Consider the following 20817-nt stretch of genomic DNA (forward strand, 5'->3'; position numbering starts at 1 on the left):
TTTAAAACCAATGACACTGCCACAGCAGCCAGATGAAAGGAGCTGCCAGGGCCACTGAGGTCATCACCATGTCAAGAAATCCAATTGAGGTGAGAGGGACAAGCATTACAGGTCAAGTTCTGAGTGTGACATACTGCAGGAGTAAGAGATTCAAGGCAAACACCTCATCAGACTCATCTGACGTTACCCCAATGCTCTGAAGTCAAGTTACCATATTTCTGTTCATCTATATTGCTTTCGTGATAAAGTATAGAGTATGAATTTCTCAACAGCACATTATTCCTTATCACTGATGACCTCTGAACAGCCAATAGAACAGAAATTTCATTTAATCTCTTTAACTCCTTTCAATTACAAAACTGATTTTAACTACTTCAGCTCTGATCTGCTTGGCATAGATGATCCAATTTAGAGCTATAGTGGTTATCCAGCAGCTACATCTCTCTAAATTTTTCATCTCCTCTCATCCCTGTTGCTCAATTCTGCCAACTTTTTATTAGTTTTATTGTTTATTAATGACCCTGATAATGCATTCCACTCATCTCTATGCAGATGATGCTCCTCCTGCTCCCCCCCGATGAACTGCTGTCTGGGTGAAAACAGGGACGAGGAGTTTGGCCCGCGTCCACTCTCCTCGGTCGTAAAACAGTCTCTAGCTCTCTCCTTTCATCAACAAGATTTACGGAGAAGATGCTTTATTGAGGCAGTATTGTACCCACTGGCCTCTTTTGTGCAATGTGCTCTTGATTGGAGAGAATGGGAACGTGTAGCCTTGGGTTTTGTGGAGGTTTTCTTTGCGCATGTTCTGAGCATGAATGTGAGGAAGACAAAATGCAGAGCAGACGACCTTGGGAGCGCTTCTCCGCCCAGCCTAAATAAACATTTAACTCTCAATAAATTCCACTGTTCTTTAGGTTTCATCATTTAGCAGATTAACATTTCTTCTATAATGACCATGCTGTCACTACAGTGCAATGAAAGACCAGAAATAAGAACCCAGCATCAGTTTGATTGATTTACACACACAGATTTAACCCCAGAGTTATAATTTTATTCATTTTTAGCTGGTTTATTAACCAAGTTATCCTGCTAGTGGCTCTGGTGGCTCAAAAATAACAAATGCTCAAAAGCAATAGAATACGTACTTCAATCAGAAGAACAAAGAGTCTTTAGAAAATCATTAACTGAGGAGAAAGTACAGTAGGGAGCCAGTGGGTACAAATCTGATTGATGTCCACATTGAACCATTTCGTAGACCTACAGTATATGGAACACAAAGGCTATAATATTATAAATTCCTGAGCCAAATTAACCCAATCATCAGAACATTGTGAGAAATAGCAAACAATAATTATGTAGTTGGGAAAAGTTTTTTTGCCCAATAATGGCCAAAAGTGAGATGTGGCGACAGGCAGCCCTGTCTGGTGTCACTAAGGAAGCTTTTAGGGCAGAAGCCGGATCCGTGGCACAGCCATTTTGAAGTTAATCTAGTTAGCGAGCTAACTCTTCCTGTCTGCTCCTCCTCTCATATCTCAAACTTGGCTGCTCTTCTCTCTCTCTCACTCTCACTTTCTCTCTCCCTCGATCAGATTTACTTAGGCTTAAAGTATAAAAGAAACCTACTGGCAAGTACAATTAAACCTGATAAGTGGTGTATACAGAGTGCATTATAAACTTACAATGTAAAATCAATAATGGTTTCTCAATAAATACATTCATCACTGTGTGGTTTGATGTTAGGCAAGTAGGATTTTGGCACTTGTTATAATATTCTCTGCCTAGAGGACTTCATACACAAATAAAAATAGCAATTTAATAGAAACCGTCAAAAAGAGTATTATATTATTACACTTTAATAACTATTAACAAGTAGTTTCACCCTCCTTCTACTGCCCGTATATTATTTCACCTCTTTATGTATCTCCCTTCTGTTTTTTCCTCTCTAGTCTCTACTCCTCCATAATATCTGTCTCCTATTCACATATAGTCTACAGAGACTGCTGGGATTTAGACACTTCTCTAAAAATAGGGGTAACCAGAGTCTGCTAATTGGCTACCATGGAAACAGTCCAAGAACAAAGCTTGAAACAAACTGTGAACAAGAAGAAAAATCTGACAGAAATGTTTCAAGGTTGGATTGCAATGTAACTTCAAAAAAGGCACTTACTGAGGTTGATTCCGTGAGAAAATTAAATATCAAATTAAACACTCTTAGAGCACAGACAAATAATAAACACACAGTAGTGGTGTAGTAAGATTTCGGTGTCAGTCTTGCCAAAAAATGGCTGATATTAAAATTGCTGTGATCATTAATTGTTATGCATATATAATGCTGTTTTGGCAAACCCCAAGATTCATTTGAAACACTGTCTCTCTCCAATCCGACAGATAAACACCTAGTTCATTTTCTCTTTTTGCTCTTTTTTTCTCTCTCCATATATTAGGATCAATGGCTTGCAGGCAAAGCAGCAGCCTAACAGTATCATTTCAGACAGAAAGGTGAAGGTATTGATATGGGAGGCATTACTCGATCAGGATTCAGTGTGAATACAAACACACATGCGGTCAAGCCTAGTGAGGATTAACATGGTGCAGACTGTGAGCTTCCACTGAAGAGTATTGATCCTATAGGAAAACCAGCTGAGAAAAGAGGAAAATACCAGCAGTGTCTTACACACAGAGCTACAGCATCCAGTAACTGAGGCTAACTTATAATATTTGCATATATTCAAATATGACACAAAACCTGAAGATTAATTTCACCATGGTGCTTGTGATATTCTAACATGCTATCAATCACAGGCCTCTAAAAAAAGCATTTTATGACATTAAGACAGGTTATAATCGATGACTGTGACCTTGATTATTGATTATAGCAGGAGAGGTGCTGCAGCTATTTCTGCCTGCTGTCCCATCCCTGCTGCTTCTCTGCTGTCAGTTGCCTCACACTAAACGTACCCATGTAGTCCTGAAACCAAATCTCTGCACTCAATTACTGCCGCTGCATGTTATTCTATACACAGCCGTTTGTCCTGCAGAACTGAACAAAAGGGAAAGTGAGAAGGAGGAAACAGACCAGAGGGCGTCCCAAACTCCTGCTGCTCCTCTTTCAGATGCTTCACTCATTCTCTGACTCTCAGTTGAATAGACTGATCAGTATCGGGCATCATCAAAAGCCCCAGACATAGGGCATGCCCATGCATTCAAGTTAAGAAGAATAGAGGGACAACAAAGCAACAGTACATTCAAGACACTGCCATCATTTTGCTTTCACACTCTGCCCTTTACGGTGAAAGCTTTGCAGAGAAATTAGCAAAACAATCACAGGGCCCAGGAAATTAGTTCATTATGTTGGGTAAGCGAAGAGATTCACTTAAAATTCAAAACCATTTTTTTAATTGATAAATAATACACAAAATAACTACTTGGTTAAGCAATTCAAGCTTAAGAAACATAATGCAACAAAAAATATTTTTAATATTTTTGTATAATCGAAATTTACTTTTTAAACAGCGCTGTGCAAGGCAAGGGATATGGAGAGCAAATTCAGCATTTATACCAACTATAGCACTAAAATCCCAGATAAATGCCAGGGGAATCACCTGGATACATTCTTGAGCACGAACCTTCTACAAAATAGTCACAAAGTGATGTATAGTGCGGCTACATATGTAACTAGCTTGCCATTTCACCTCACCTAACTGACAGGGTTGGTGGATAACATATGCCAGGCCATCAGACACTGTTCATAGAGTGGTAGTTCACAGTAGGGGAAACCTATAGGCAATGGTGATGTCCACCACCCAGTAGGACAATCTCTGTTTAGACAAGGTGGGCCCCCTGTGTCTTTCCTATGTGACTGCCATCCAGTCTAAATAGTAACATAGGGTGCATACTGGCCATAAGGAACACTCATGTAATAAGTTCAATCATTTGATTTGAAGAAAAAAAAAAAAAACGTGATATGACCTTCGGCAGGAATCCTAGGGTCAGCCACAAGGATTCTGACAAAGTCATCTGGCCACCAATGGATGGAAGCTGTGCTTATTGCCAGAACATGCAGAAGTGATCACTAGCAAAAAGACAATTATCATGAGCTCCCAGAAACATGCCATCCCCTGTGGTGTGCTATGCTGCAATGGCTTCCACATACATCTTTAATACACTCTCTTGCTTCTCTCTAGCAGTCCATGAAGAAGCATTTTGGGAACCATTTTAGGTAGTCCACTGGATCCAGTATATAATGCACACCATTACTGTAACAGATTCTAGAGAAGAGCATACAACGACCGTGTGCTAGGGGCTGGTGCAGTCCTCAGTTCATAATTCATTCTGAGGGGCCAAACCCATAGGCACAGGTGACCCATTTGGGGTTGTCCACCTGGGAAAGTAGTAGTGGAAACCAAGGACTTGCCAGCAGGACTCCCTGGTATACCTTACATGGTGAGACCAGGCATGGGCCAGTGGAAGAAAATCTTGAGCACCAGAAAGACTGCGGTTTATTCCAGCGGGTTGATGTGTCTCACATCAGAGGCACACACCCCCGTGCCTCTCTTCTCCCCAGACTGTAAGGAAGTAATTGATGGTGACTATCTCTATTGATGGTGCACCACTTCTAAACAGACCCATTACATTAGAAAAGCAAGCTAGAGCCTGTGCCCCTCTCTCTGAAACAAGGACACTTCTCGGGTTGTGGGTTCCAGTCACAGGCTGTTAACCCACTTCAATAAAATGCCCACAGAGGAACAACCTCTGTGGCCGTCATCAACAATTCTAGTGTACATAACAGCAGCTGATACCACATTACAGTGTCCTGGCTGCATCCAATCACAATAATATGGCTAGCATTTACCATGACAATAAATGCTGTAATGTGTGCACGAAGGGTGTCCCCAGTGGCCTGTTGGGAGCGCACAGGAGGCAGTCATCCAAATATGGCAGTATCCTGATGCCTCTGGTCATCAGAGGAAATAGGGCTGCTTGTGTACCTCTAAAAGAAAAAAACCATGGCATCAGAGATAGGCTGAAGGTTAGAAATTTAAACTGGAATGCCTGTCCTTGGAAGGCAAAGCTTAAAAAGGATCTGTGTTCTGGGGCAATGGGAACATGGAAATAGGCACTGCACCAATCCACCAATCCTGTGGCTGCAAGACAAGAATTACAAATCTGATAACCTTAGCATAAAGGAACCAGTTCAGCACTCAAATCAAGAAACAGACAGACACCTCTGTCCTTCCTCTGAACAACAATGTATGTTGAGTAGAGTCCATTGTTTGGACAGAGGGAACAAATTTCTTGGAATAAAGAGACAATCCTGGTGCAGTTACTGCCCAATGTTTTTTAGCTGTAATCACCCTGCTGCCAGCCACCGCACCCCCCGGCACTCAGAAGGAGTGAAATAGAACCATGTTTCTAGCATATGTCTCTTGCAAGGGCTGAATTCATATCTGAAATACTCCATACTGAACAAGCCTCTCACAGTAGTTTCACTATTTTTCTGTGTCCATTTCATTAATAACTCTTGTTGGGAAATAAACCTTTGCATTTCTCAGTCACAGGAAAATAGGCATGTCATCATTAAAAGATTAATTCTCTGTAAAACAAAGAATGTAAATAGCTCCTCAGAGTTTCTTAACAACCTTTTCTTTTATAGTGTGTTATAGTTGAAGAATAGTGTCATGGCTGCAATGTATCATTTCCCAGAATCGACTGGGCTGTGCTCTCTTCTTTCTCAAAAGAATATGGAGGAATGCTAATTATTAAGCACCTGATACGTGCAAGGTCTCCTGCAGTTTTCATTTCTGACTTCCTCTGTCCGCATGTGCTGAAGTCAGAGGAGAATGATGCATCACAGAGCCGGTTTGAAAAGATTCCTTTAAGCATGTTTATTTTGCTAGCAAATCATGACAATTACCTGCACTTGAAATATTTTAAAAGTGTGAATGATTCATCATTGTTTTATTTCTCATGCAATTATTTCTCTAATCGATGCATCAAGAAAATGCATGAATCCTTAATTCCCTAGGAGTGAATACATAACATGATCTCTGTAAGATTTTATGTCTTTGGCAATCAATTAAACAGCAATGAATACCACACGGAAAAAACAAACAGTTCTCAGTATATCAACAGATAAATGTCATGGCCCAGGATACACATTTGAGGCAACAATGCATTTGTAAATGAAACATTCCATGTTATTCAATACACCGGGTAATGGTCACCACTGAAATAAGATTGTTCCCTACACAACTTTGTGTGAATGATGAAAATAAATACTTTTTTACTGTGTGCTAGGGACCCTTTATGCACTAAGATAGTGTTGTCAGGTCTTGTAAATATGAAGGAAGGAATGTGCTATTTTGCCTCAAGGTCTCTCTTTGTGAAGGTGCGACAAGAGCTCGCCTCTCTGTGCCCCCAGCGATACTCTGCTTTCACGCCAAAACACAGATCGCAATACTTTCATCTCCATCAACAAAGCACCCGTGCAGTATGAGGACACTGGCTTTTTGTTCTGTGCACCTGATTCTGTCCGTCAGTCACTCACTCTTTTATAACATGATTTAGTTTAGCCAGGTGTATTTATGTATTCTGTTGCTATGTCTGCCTTAACATATCGACAGTTATTGAAAATGTAAAGTCTCTAGAGAGAATTTTGTTTTCACAGCTTGAAGCTGATAAGTTAACAAGTAATAATAGAAAGTTATAATAGCTCTTAGACTTAAAACTTTTGATATACATCCTACAGCATCACTCTATATTCCTCAAAATAACAGCCACGAATCAATAGCTTAATGCTGAACATCTGCTACTCACTCACACACTCTCTCACTTTCACACACCCACATACACACACTCACACTCACTTTTCTCTCACTCAGTCTCTCTCACATACAATCTCTCTCTCACATACACACATTCACACAGTCATTCTCTCTCAAATAATCTCTCTCGCTCACATACAGTCTCACTCATACACTCTCGTTCTCTCACACAGTCTCTCCCTCTCACACACATGCACACACACACACACTCACACGCTTTTCTCTCACTCAGTCTCGCTCTCACGTACAGTCTCTCTCACACACACATACACTCACTCGCTCTCAAATAATCTCTCTCTTGCTCACATACAGTCTCACTCACTCACACTCGTTCTCTCACACACAGTCTCTCCCTCTCACACACATACACACCCACACACTTTTCTCTCACTCAGTCTCCCGCTCACATGCATTCTCTCTCTCTCTCACACACACACACGCTCTCAAATAGTCTCTCTCGCATACAGTCTCACTCGCTCGCTCACACACTTGCTCACACACACTTATTCTCTCACACACAGTCTCTCCCTCTCACATAATCTTACTCACATCACACACTCACATCACAGCCTCTCTCTCTCATGCACACACACACACACTCACACTCACACACACACAGTCTCTTCCTCTCACATAATTTCTCTCTCTCCCTCACATACAGTCTCTCGCACACTGTCTCTGGGTCACACACACATTCTCTCTTTCACACGCACTCACCCTCATGCATGCATTCTCTCTTTCTCTCTCTCTCTCACTCACACACACACACTTTTTTCATACACACACAAAGTACAGTGCAATACATACACCTATCTAGTAATGTAATCGGTGTGTCTGTGTAAGATGTGGATATGTGGTACCACGTGGAAATGATTGCGCTCCAGAGTTGCTGAAAACATCTCTTTTCACCACACTCCACAGATGCTCATAAGGGTTTATATCCGAGGACTTGCAGGCAACTGAAGCAATGAAACCTGGTAATGATGTGTCTTGTGACAGGGCGCATTATCATGCTGGAAGTGTCCATTCAGTTGCAGATTTTCTATAGCCATAAAGAGGAATACCTGTTCAGCAGTGATGTTCAGACATGCCATGCCACTCAGATGAGTATCAGGAGCACTAAAGTGTACCAGGGAAACATCACTACCACTGCAGTAATGTACTCTTGCTTGTGGCAAGTTCTGATCTGTCCATCAGTATGATGCTGAAAGAACCTGACATTGTCCATTGAGGTTAGCCTTTCCTTTTTAGTCTTTAGTAAGTTTTATGGTTCTTTCCCAAAAACAGCAGCACCCAGCATGGTTTTCATCCACACACCACAGCGGACATATGACATGTTGGAAGATACAGTTTCTATAAAGATATTCGGTGTACCCACTAAATTGGCAACACAGTGTTTACCATGCCTCAATATTATCTCAAAATGGATGTAATTGCTAAGGTGAGCTATGTTCAATTCCTCAGCTAGCTTATAGAAACATGCTAAACTGTTTTGTTTGGTGAGACTTTCAGCAGGATAAATCACTTCATATTTTGTCAACTAGTGTCTGATCCAGATTCCAGCTGAGATAAGAAACACTGCACAGGCAAAGAGGCATTCTTGCCAAGCAAATAACATTGCAGTGATGTTTACATACAAATGTTTTTGACATATGCTTTTTCACAATGGATCCTAATTTCATTTCACAGAGCTAGTCAGGGAAAAGTGTACATCTTACAAACACTACAGAAAAACATGTTGTCAGAAAGTGGATATACAAAATTATTCTGTTATTTCTCCTACCATGATGGTCAATCAAGCTTTTTTTCAGAGCAGGAATCTGACTACAATATACAAAAAAAATGCTTTGAGGAAGAAATACCCTCGCTTCCTGTAAAAAGCAGACTGCTTTAATGGCTTTATTCATGTCATTGGAGAGGAGTGGCTGATCGACCTTGCTGCTGCTGACCTCTGCCTCCGATGGCTGTTCTTTGAGAGAGAGAAAAAAAAATTTGTCTCAGTGACCTCCGCTTACTGAGCTCTGTCCTGCCTGTCTGATCTGGGCTAGTCTTATTGTGGCATTGACAAAAGCAGCTTTGAGAAATTCTGGTTTTTTTTTTTTTTTAGTACTAGTGACAAGAGTGGCCCGCAAGAGCACAAGTGTACCATACTGGTGAAAGGGCATTAAACAAAACAAGACCAATAATAAATGTTAGTGAAATGAGGGGGGAAAAAAGGACCAGATCAAAGACAAACCCTCATGAGCTCAGAAACATCAACTGCTGTCAGATTAACGCTAATCTCGCAATGATCCAGTAAATAAAGCACTGATTACACCTGAGTGAGGAACCTGCTGTGCAGTAATGGGAATTACTGCACACAGAACAGTCACAGAGAGGAGTAGGAACAAGATTAGAAGCTGTGCTTCCTCTCGTGTAACCTTGAGAGGGTCTATGTGGAGACTCAGTTTTACGCTGCCTGAGCTTTACGCAAAATTCACCTCAGGCAGCACCAGTTGAGCACAGAGCATCCAGTAGAGCAGGAGGGCAACAGGGAGTCAGTACGTCACATCCCATATACCCCCCTTCAGGTCTCAGTGCATTATGCCTGGGAGGAAACGAGCCATAAAAAGACAGGAAATTGCATGGCGGGGATTGCTTTGCCTCTTTGCAGGAGAGAGGTCCATTGGTAAATTTGGCACTCGCATGGGCTGAGAAAGACACAATACAAAAAGATTCTGGCTTTCTTTGTCATTTAAAAAAAAAAAAAAAACAAGCCAAAAGATGCTTGGGGAGTTCTGTTTGACAACTCTACAGCGACTACAATAATATTGCAATGCGGATAATGAAGGCCTCTGAAGGAGAACGGCACTATTTTCAATTTAAACTCTGCCAAATCATGATAGCACAAGGGAAAAAATTAAGTCTGCAAACATATTTTCTAATCTGATTAGTAAGCTGTGCTAGACCACTCAGAAAAGCTCTTAGTGCTCAGAGAAATCCCAAATGTGAGTGTGTGTGTAAGCCTCCGAATTTGATGCCAGGCTCCATAGTAATTTGAAGGGAAGAGCGTAGGGTGGTACAGGCCCTCTGAGAGGCAGAATGGAACATTCACTAGAATGCAGATGAACAAGACAAAGAACAATGAGCGAAGGGACAGAGAGAGGGTGGAGCAGGGGAGAGACAGAGAAGAGAGGGGACAGTGTGAGAGTGAGCAAAAAGGCAGTGAAGATAGCGAGAGAAAGAGAGCGAGAGAATGAATGAATGAATGAATGAGCGAGCAATAGTAAAAAAGTAGGAAGGAGAAAGAGCTAGAGAGACAGCGACTGAGAGAGGAACAGTGGCTACCACACAGCTCGGCTCTGGAAAGCATTTTGACTTCGAGTTTAGAAAGTGATGTTATTTCGGAAAGCTTTATCCTTTAGAAGGCAGTGTGGTATGAAAAGCATTTTAAAGCTTTTAACCCTTCACCAGCTGAAATGGTCACTGTAAACGGATTGATGCCAGAGTTGTCCATTTCTATGGACAAGTTCTATGTCTGGACAAATTTCTATGTCCATTTCTATGGACCAAGCACATGCTTTTGAGAAAATGACTGCAACCTGGTTTGGACATTACACCTAAACATGCACTAGCATGTAATATAATGCACTAAAACCTTTGCACTTAGAAAACATGTGGCATATTTAGGCCAAGTGCAGTATGTAAACTTGAGACAAAATCCAAGATAGAAAGAAAAAAAGAAAAACTTATGGCCATATTCCAGTCTAATCCTGCATCATAAAGTCAGATGGGACAGACAGTTGGGATAATGACTTGAATCTGATCAGTCTGAGAACCTGGCTGCAGATCAGACTCTCTGAATTACAAGTCACTAAACTTCTTGAAGGGGAAAGTTCATTACCCAGGCAAGAGGATTTACACTGTTGTTGAAAACGAAGCTATTTTCCTTTACTTTGTTGAAGAAAAAAAACTAAGAAGGTTAAAAAGTTTGAACTATTGTCACCAATTGAGGAGAAGAAAACACAATGCTGTAATATTTTGCATGACAGTTCAGCTGTGTGAAATATTGCCATAAATGAATGAGCAGTCTAAAAGTTACTACTCTTTCCAGACAGCAGGACAAATAGTGTAATAATAATAATAATAATAATAATTAAAATATATATATATATATATAAAAAAAAAACAGAGAAACACATGCAAAATAACAAAGACCAACTCGTCTAGTTAAAAAAAAAAAAAAAATCAATAAACGTGGAGGGACGCCATGCATTTTAATGCGAGTCCTTCATATGCACTGGGAAAAGATGTCGGTCATGTGCATGGGCATTTTTTACATGAAATATTTATAGTATAAATGTTTTGCAGATTTTTAGGCCAGAAAATAGCGGTATGTCACTTCCTGTAGTGAGCTCCATTAATCAATATCCTACTATAACCAAATACAGGAGGGTCTGCAGGACACCACACGTACCAATACCACGAAATTCTCTTTAAAAAATAATAATAAAATCATAGACCTTATCAATATTCGTGTCGAAGAATTAAAATAGCTGTTTTTATTATTATTATTAAACATCTTTACTTTTTCTAATGACATGAACCGTACAGGTTCAGCGCGCTGAGCGAATGTATGTTTTACAGTTAGGCGTAAGAGCATAATAACAAGCTAATGTAAAGAACAGAGTCAAAACGGTCACTTACCTGCACTTCTGCTCGTTATTTTTGAAATATTCTTGGGAGAGCTTTCTCTTTGTTTTTTGTTTTTTTTAGGGGGGAGCCCGTTTCAGTGCCTTTCGCCTGCGCGTTAATATTTCAACAGAATATCCAGCTGGAGGAGCGAAGAGCCTCCGCGCCGAGTCTCACAGGCAGCGCGAGCGAGCGAGCGAGAGCGCGCGCGCAACGGAGCGCGAGCCAGGGAGCGCGAGCGAGGAGGCGGGGCTAGTGTCCACCACGTCACACCGCGTGCTATGGACGCTGGTGTTTACAGTGTCATACACAACACCCGGTTCACATCCATTTTCAACCCAAACCATTCTTTAATTTGCCCTACTTTTCATTCATATAAGACTGGTATTCCAAAAGATACTCCTACTCTTCTTCCTCCTCTTCCTCCTCCTGCTACTACTACTAATAAAGCCCCTCTCTTTAGGTCACACCGTACTACTATTTTACAGGGGATTTCACTGGGATTTAGCAGGCAGCAGAGCCCTACTTCTTTCATGGATGCTACAAGATGGGAATTGTTTCATTTATGTATTATATGCCATGCAATACAGTACAATTCCCAACTGATGTGCTGAAAATGTGATTACGTTTCTGTCATAAGAGCTTAATTTAAGTACACAACTGGGTAGCCTGCGGCATGGTGGTGTAGCGGGTAGCGTTGCTGCCTCACAGCTCCAGGATCCCAGTTCGATCCTGAGCTCAGGTTACTGTGTGTGTGTGGAGTTTCACATGTTCTCCTCGTCTCTGAATGGGTTACCTCTGGGTTCTCCAGGTTCCTCCTACCTCCCAAAACCATACCAGAAGCTGGACTGGCTACACTAAATTGCCCCTAGGTGTGAATGAGTGTGTGCATGGTGCCCTGCAACAGACTGGTGTCTTATTCAGTGTGTGTCCCTGCCTCTCCTCCAGTGTCTCCAGGATAGGCACTGCATCTGCCACAACCCTGACCAGGAATAAATGCTTACTGGAGATGAATGATGATCAAACTGGGCAGCCAAATGATTTCAGTATTCATCCAAATGAAAACCAAAATATCTTGGCTCTTTTCAGGCAAAGATATATGATCCAGGAAAAGACTTTACTGTATCACAGCAGTTAACAATTGCCTTGAATGAAGGAATACATTTTACAATATTGAAATAAAAGTAATTATTCTAAAAGTTATCATTATTATGCCATGCTATGAATTACATCAAGTCTAACAAATTTTAAAACCAGAGATCACACTTACACTTGCCACTCACACAAACCAAAGGTGGAGTTTTTTTTTGTGCATCATTCCCCAATTTAAACTCAAAGGACTCAAAGGACCACTAGCACAACAGAAATGTAAAAAGAACTGAAGAATGAAATTCAAGCAAGTCCTTGTCACTTGATGCAGAACTTAAGTCACAAGAGTAGTCACTTGTAATTTTAATGTTTAATAAATTCTCAGATTATATATTCAAACTATGCTTATAGAGCCAACTGCAATTCATTATGGGAGCCAAAGACTCGATTCAGAGTCTTTGACTTAGACTCAACTTGAGCAGCAGCAGACTTTGGACTTTGCTTAGTTATGGGTGTGAGATGATTTAGTATTGAATTGGACTTGAGGGTAACTTGAGACTACATTTGGACTTGAGGGTACATGAAATGTTTACAATACTGATGTGCACATGCTTATAGGTATATACTGTATTGTGTACACAAATCCACTCCCAAACACACCCCTCCCCCCCCCCCCCCCCCCCAACACACACACACACACACACCTAGTTTACAACCTGAAGAACTGCTTGTAAAACCTGCCACCTACAGGCAAAATGGAACAATGCAAGAATATAGAAAAGCCTCCCTAAAGATAGAACATTTATCAGTATGACAAGTATCATCATCAAAATGCTTCTTTCAAAACACAAACTATGATAATGGCTCGGCTTCATCATTTTGAAAATAGTCACTGTTCCTTTAAGGACTATACTATATACTAGAAGAAGAGTCTGTCTAGAGTTACCGATGTACTTACTACTGCCGTCTTACTAGATTAATAAAGGCTTATATAGGCTATCTCTAACAGCAACCATAAATTGGAAATGAAATTACCTCCTATACAGCTTTGCAACCTGCGATCCTGCAGATGACTTCTGGGAAACGGATTAAAAATTGGCAGGTTTCATTAAAAATAACATGCTTTTTCCATTCTGAATAAATACCAATATACTGATTAAAATGTCAAATGTCAGCGTGTACAAATTAACTTGGAATTAGAAATTATCGTAAACTTTCCTGACAGCACATATTCGAAAGTTGAAACTGAGTGCAAGCGAGTACATCTTGTTTTTACTTGTATTTTCCTGCACAACCAGTAGCTTTACTATAAACTACGAATATAACTACCCTGGTCCCATCATGCCTTCTGCTCATTCTTCACCAAAACGAGACAGAGTGACAAAGAAATGAGTCTCCTTTGGCAATATATTAACTGGAAAGGGAGGCTAGAAATGAAAATGAACAACCCCTCCCTCTTTAATTCCCTGCATTCCCCACCCCCCCAAACTGGAGTCTGCAGGAAGGATGCTGCTCATTTCCTCCTTTATTGAATTGACACACACACATCCTGCAATGCCAACCAGCCAGCCTTGATGAGTGCATCCTCCACTCTTTTATTCTTGTTTTTCCACAATTTCAGACATTTGAGCCAGTGTGCTTGTATGTTTGCATTTTACCATGTTGGTCTAGCTTTCTCTTCCACCTAATTTGCCTAACTGAGGATTCCCAGAACATCTTTTATTATTTCAAAGGGACTGAACTTCTTTCCTGGATGCTATCCACTCCCTCTATCTTAAAATTTTTTCCATCCCTGAGGATGTGTGAACTGTCTTATAAAAGTTCTCATACTGTACATATCACTTCCATTTATAAGCAGAGAGAACAGAATTAATGCAGAATTACAGATCCTCCTATTTTCTGAAAGATATTTTCCAAATGAACAGAAGCAAAGAATGAAATGACCAACATGCAGGTTAAAGTACATGACAAGAAACTGCAGCTCTGTATTTAGCTATGATGGATGTGAATTTGATGGATGTAACATTGCAGTGCAGGATAAATTTGGAGCACTGCAGGGGTATGCGTGTGTGTTTGTGTGTGTGAAAGAGAGAAAGAGAGAGAGAGAGAGAGAGAGAGAGAGAGAGAGAGAAAGAGATGGGGATGGTTGTCACAGAGCTAAGCTAAGTTAATGTCACTGGCCCCCTGAGTGGCTAACCCAAAACTGATTGTCGTTGTCCAATTTGAATTTCGGGAAACGATGATATTCATTCATGACACGGTTTCCAGTGATCATGCAATTCCTGGTATTCCTGTTTCAAAAATGAGCCTGTGCCTTCATTTACATATGTCCATAAAGAAACAGAAACAGGTCTTGAGGTGAGGGGGACGCGAGAGGATGCCGTCTTCCTGGTAATAATGACAATTAAATCTATTCTAATTCAATCCATATCTATGAACAGATCAAGATTTCTTAATGGAAAACCAAATGGCACCGTTATAAAGCACGTGCACACTTGCGGAGGTCATGCACAAATTGAATTGGCTGTACAATCTAATCATGTTTTAAAACCTGCCCAGTTCAAACCATCTCAAACTGAGGCCACACTTAAATTAAATAATATACCACAGCAATGTTATTTGTTTCCAAATCAGCTGGATTAAGAACCTGTTGTATTGTTTGATTGTTTGATTTCTGAAGGGATCTGTGTGCCTACACTTGATGTCCTGATTTGATCAGGTTGGCTCTTCTGTGTAAATGAAGTCAGGCTGTGAGGTGTGGGTTGGTGACAGCAGCTGTCATAATAAAAGTGTGGATGGGCTACAACAGCAAAAGAACACTTCAGGAACCCTGTGTGGTCTTCTGCTTTTGTAGCCCACGGGCTTCTAGGTTTAGCATGTAGTGTGTTCTGAGATGCTTTTCTGCTAACCATGGTTATAGAGAGTGTATATTTGAGTTACCTTTAACTTTCACCTCTGATATCACTTATAAACAAGGCATTTCAACACACAACTGTTGCTTACTGGACGTTTTTTTGTTTTTTTGCACCACTCTGTGTATAACTTTACAGACTGTTGTGTGTGAAAATCGCAGTGGACCAGCAGTTTCTGAAATACTCAAGCCAGTTTTTGGTCAATGTTCTTAAAGCTACAGTCTTCTGAGTACTTCACTGAAAGCAAGCTTTATTAAGTTTATACAGTTTTATATTTCTAGTGATTAATAAACAGGTCAATTTATTTAGTTTGGGGATCTGTTATTATTATTATTATTATTATTATTATTATTGAAATGTACAGAAAATCCTAAACAATGAATTTTTTTATAATATTTTTTGAAAATAAAATTTCAATATTAATAATTGAAAATACTAATTCAAACAGATCAATCTAAAACTGCCTAATACTATTATTTAAATGTCTAGAAACAGCTGGTTTGACCCCAAGTATTGTGTGTGTTACTGTAGGAATGGTGGCTGTTGGATTGCTTTGACATTCTGCAGTAAATTGGCACTCCATTGGTATTCCCCACACCTCAGCTAATTAGCCTGCTGCTCTGGGAGCTGGTTAATTAGAAAAGAGCTAACCCTGATTCTCTCTAAAGTTACCATATACTCCCCCCCTACACACACACAAATACACACACTTAACCACCCACCCACCCACTCACAGTGGTTTGACAGGATTATCAGATGTACACCAATAGGCGTTTGAAAATATGTTCACACCAGAAGCAACTATACATAAATGCAGCAGAGAGTTGAGAGCAGTAATTAAAGCTCTGCTGTGCAAAGCTTAAGCCTCGGCAGTGTGCAGAGAGTGAGTCAGTTATATTTGCCCTTTTATAGAAGGAGTAATGCAAGGTCAAAAGTTCAAACTGAATCATTATGGAAAGAAAACTCAACTGTGCAAAAATGAAATCAGACTCTGGACTGTATTTTTTTTTTTAAACACTGAGGATGCTCTGTCTGTAGACATCCATGACCACTCATTACTGGTCTGACTTAACACTGCCTTTTTCTGGGCCAGTTTAATGGTCTAATTCAAATGTATTCTGGTCTGCCTTGATCTGACGTCTAACCATAAGACAACTTATAGCCCGCACTGAAGTCTGACATCTTGTATATGACCAGAATAAGTTTAGTCTACTTTCTATAGGCTCATAAAATGTATTAGAAATCAGTGGCTGCTTACCCATTGGGGCAACTATAATATCAACTGTTCAGCAAAATGTTAATCTTCATAAAGTCTCCAATCACAACTCCATACATTTTAATTTCCATTGACTGACCAATGATTTTCATCATCATTGACTGACCAATGATTTTAAAAAATGTTTCTATTTGACAGATATAAGCTGTCAAATGTTCCACTGATTTACTCGTCATTCTAGATGCTGCACAATTGTAGGGCAGAGTGCTCACTACCCCATATAGCTTCCATAGAGGCCCACTGGGGCAAGACTCATGCTGCCCCATACTCACTCTATGAACATTTATCATTGAAGGAGAAGCAGTGGAAAGGACAGTTAATTAGAGGGATGCCAAATTGGGCTAGTTTAAAAAATATTCTGCAGTCGCCAAGATCTTGTTTCATAGAAAATAATTCTAATTAAATCTACTAAATTTCCAGAAAACAAAGGCAAACTTTAAGTGCAGATGATGTGTCTATGATGCACATGGTCATTTCTATTGTATGATACATACAGTACTGTGCAAAAGTCTTAAGCGCATGTGAAGAAATGCTGTAGAGCAAAGATGCCTTCAAAAATAATGAAACTAACTGTTTCTACATAAAAAAATACTATAAAGAGCAGTAAGCAGTAATAAATGAAACAAAGTCAATATTTGGTGTGACGATCCTTCGTTTTAAAAAAAAAAAATAGACGTCTCAGGTACAATTTGTACAGTTTTATAAAGAAATGTTGTTAGTTTTACTGAGCATCTTGCAGAAGCAGCCACAGTTCTTCTGGAGACTTTGACTGACACACTTGCTTCTTATTTTTGCAGCAAAACCCAGCAGCCTTCATTATGTTTTTTTTGTCTGAAAAGTGTCTCTTACGTAATCTGCTGCTTTCTTTACTGACATACAAACATCTTTCTGTAACATTTAATTTCGTGCTTGAAAACTAATGGTTGGAAATCTAAAATGTTTTTGTACTGAATCAATAATGTAGAAAATAAAATAAAATAAAATAAAAAGAAAAAAAAAAAAGAAAAATGTTTTTCCAATGCCCAAAATATTTGGGCTAGTTTTAGGTCTTTTGTGTGGTTTTTCAGATGTACAGTAGCTGGGCTGGAAATTTTGCTGAAACCTGGCAAAAACACCTGCTGTTTGGAACACAGCTAAACAAAGGTACTAAAAGTGCTCAAAATGAGCTACTAGACTGCATGCTGGATGACCATGTTGTCGACTCTCAGCTGCCTATTACAGGGTTACTCTAAAGTGTGATTACTTTTGACTTCATTTTGCTTGTGGTTATGTAATTATTAATGCTGTCCTGCCCCACTGAAATCTATAGTCACAAGCTGCTCCTGTTAGAAATTATGGTCATGCTAAATGTCCCTTTTCAGCTTACTGGTTTGATAAAGATACCAAATTCAAATTTCAAGTTCTTGCAGAAACACCTGGTGTTACTGCTCATGAACGAACACAGAGTAGCACAGAGGATGCATCAGTCAGAGAAAGAGATCAGCGTGCAAAAGTGTTAGGAGTGAAGAATGAAGATCTGAGGTTGAGGTGTACCTGCTCGTTGTTGTTAATGCACTGCAGTTTCATCTGTTTCAGGTAGGTGGTGGTCAAAGGCATGTTGTAGTCGATGAGGTCAGGGACCAGAGAGGCAGGCCGGTCATTTTCTGGAGAAATGACAGCATTGACAGGATCAGTATGAACCAATACATTGGCACGGTGCTTGTACTCAGTCTTTTTTAGCAACATTATTCTTTAATCTGAGTTTTGATAATGTTACTGATGCCCTTTATTGAGGGACACTGTAAAAAACCATGTTGGCGCACACCCTGCACTCTGCAGTGTGTGTAAAGCTGTTCTGTCTCACCACTAGAGGACAGTAAATGAAGCCCTTCATGCTACATGCACACACATATGGCTCAGTCTCTTTGTCCCATTAACAATGTTTAATCTGCAATGCCCAAATTATAATAATGCACATGCATTATTATACAAACTGTATACACCTATGCAAATTGTTAAAATATTTTTTTTAAAAAACAGACTTTAATAACGAAGATCCCGATGATGCCTGAAACGGTAACTGTAACAATGTAACTGATGTATTTGGTAAAGAATGCATGTATGTGTGTGTTTTTGTGTGTAGGTGTGTCTTTTTTTGGGTCTTGAGGCAGGAAATGTGGCCATGTATGAAAGTATGAGTGTGACATGATCCTTGTGTGCACTGATCAGTGACCAATGATTAGGCAAAATATATTAACAGATTATATATTAATATTAATTTGCAATTTAGAATTCCAATGATTTGCACTAAAATGATATTTAGCACATTATAGTCAAAAAGAACTATAGTAAATCTAAAGGATATGTAGATATGAGTAAAATAACCCATCATACATACACAAACACACAACACACTTAGAAGTACAAGCTCAAACACACTTCACTAGTGATCAGCGAACACTCATAGGTGTGCGTATTGGGCGATATTGATATATACTCGCCTCATATTCTCATTGTATACAGATTTACTTCCAGAAACATTGTTCAGGTCCACATGTATAGTACCTATTTTTTGATGTTAATTATAATATCTACTTTGGAATATTAAAATATTTTTTCTGACTGTGTTATAAAAAGAGCTGAAAGAACTGACACCAGCCACAGCTTCCGAGTCACAGTAATTAATCACATTTAATAATTTAGAGCTGAACTTTTGCGTGGGTAGATGGAGCTAAATAGAGGGGCAAAAGGAGGGGGTGAAGAGGGGGGTAAGGGACCCCCATGGGGTAGGAAGCCAATTAGCACTCGCTTTATGAGCGACACCCAATGTTGTCCTCATGCTGCCACACAAGGCTGTGACAGATCAAGCCTGGAGGTGGTTTCTGTGTGTGTGTGTGTGTGTGTGTGTGTGTGTGTGTGTGTGTGTGTGTGTTTATCTCACACCCAGGAGTAGGTCTGGGGATGGTTGGCTCCTAATGCTTTCAGTGTCCTATACAGGATCTCTCCATCCAGCTCCTCCCCCACTGGACACTTTATGTCTGCTTTCCCAATCCCAAATCTTCCCTCTCCCCATTTTATCTCCTTCCTGCAGAAATCTGGTGTCCTGGGAGTGTGATTTTTTAGTAAAAGGGCCATAATTGGGCTAATTGCAGCGTGCAGGGAGGACAAGACACTCCAGTGATCAGAGCCTAATGAATGTCTTTTGAGAGTGTGTGTGGCATATGTGATGGAGAGGTCTAGCTGGTGGGGACACATTAACTTCAGGAATTGAGGTGGGGGGTGGTGGATGGAGAGCAAGAGCCAAAGGGGTAGAGAGGATTTGTTCTCTGGGACTGCAAATCCCTTTACTGCCAATCATCTCTGCAGGACCTGGACCTTTGTGGACGTGGGGACATTATGCCACTGTGGAGGTTATAGCACATTTCACTTCAGACTTTCAAATATGAAGATCCCATTTACACCTGGTCATTTCATCCTGATAGCACTTTAACCACATGCATTTACACTTGTAGTCTAATGCTTCTCCAGTTAGCCAGATTGAAAGCAATCAATGTCCTCTGTTTTAATAATGAAATCAGCTCTTTACATTCGACCCCATACTTTGTGTTGTGACTTGTTTTTTTTTTCCCAGTTGTACGATTTCACTTAAATGTACAATTTTTAATCTTAAATGTGGCAACTTCTGAAGACATAGATTATATACATTTTGGTTGTTAATTGACAAGGGGGAAATGGACACATTACATATATCATGTGGCAAAATCCATCTTAGACTTCTTGAAATGGTTTGAACAATCAAATTTAAGTTGGATTTATTTGCACCTAATTTTCTTAAGTGCACTTTTACTTGTGTGTGAATAAACACAATCCTGATAGTCAAAATGCACAAAATGAGCAGGTATAAATAGAGTTGAAATCTCGACCTGCTTGCTATGTTTATACTCCATTTGTGTCCGCTAACTAAATGTATGGCTAGTTATAATTTTAAATATACTTTATTTCTCAAAATGTAAACTGAAATATAATATATTCAAAAATTACACTAAAATGAATGAAACAAAAACTA

At 39.9% G+C, this 20817-nt stretch overlaps 1 protein-coding gene across 3 annotated transcripts in view; it reads right to left on the reverse strand.

Moving 5' to 3' along the window:
* The window catches only part of nol4lb (nucleolar protein 4-like b), a 98200-nt gene that overhangs the window by 53124 nt on the left and 24259 nt on the right, over nt 1-20817 (reverse strand). For all 3 annotated transcript variants that reach the window (XM_026920532.3, XM_026920535.3, XM_034311892.2), the window contains exon 4: nt 18306-18415. In XM_026920532.3, the coding sequence (XP_026776333.1) occupies nt 18306-18415 (110 nt within the window). The remainder of the gene's footprint in view (nt 1-18305; nt 18416-20817) is intronic.

This window comes from Pangasianodon hypophthalmus, chromosome 16, assembly GCF_027358585.1.
Source record: "Pangasianodon hypophthalmus isolate fPanHyp1 chromosome 16, fPanHyp1.pri, whole genome shotgun sequence".
In the NCBI taxonomy this organism is placed as follows: Eukaryota; Metazoa; Chordata; class Actinopteri; order Siluriformes; family Pangasiidae; genus Pangasianodon; species Pangasianodon hypophthalmus.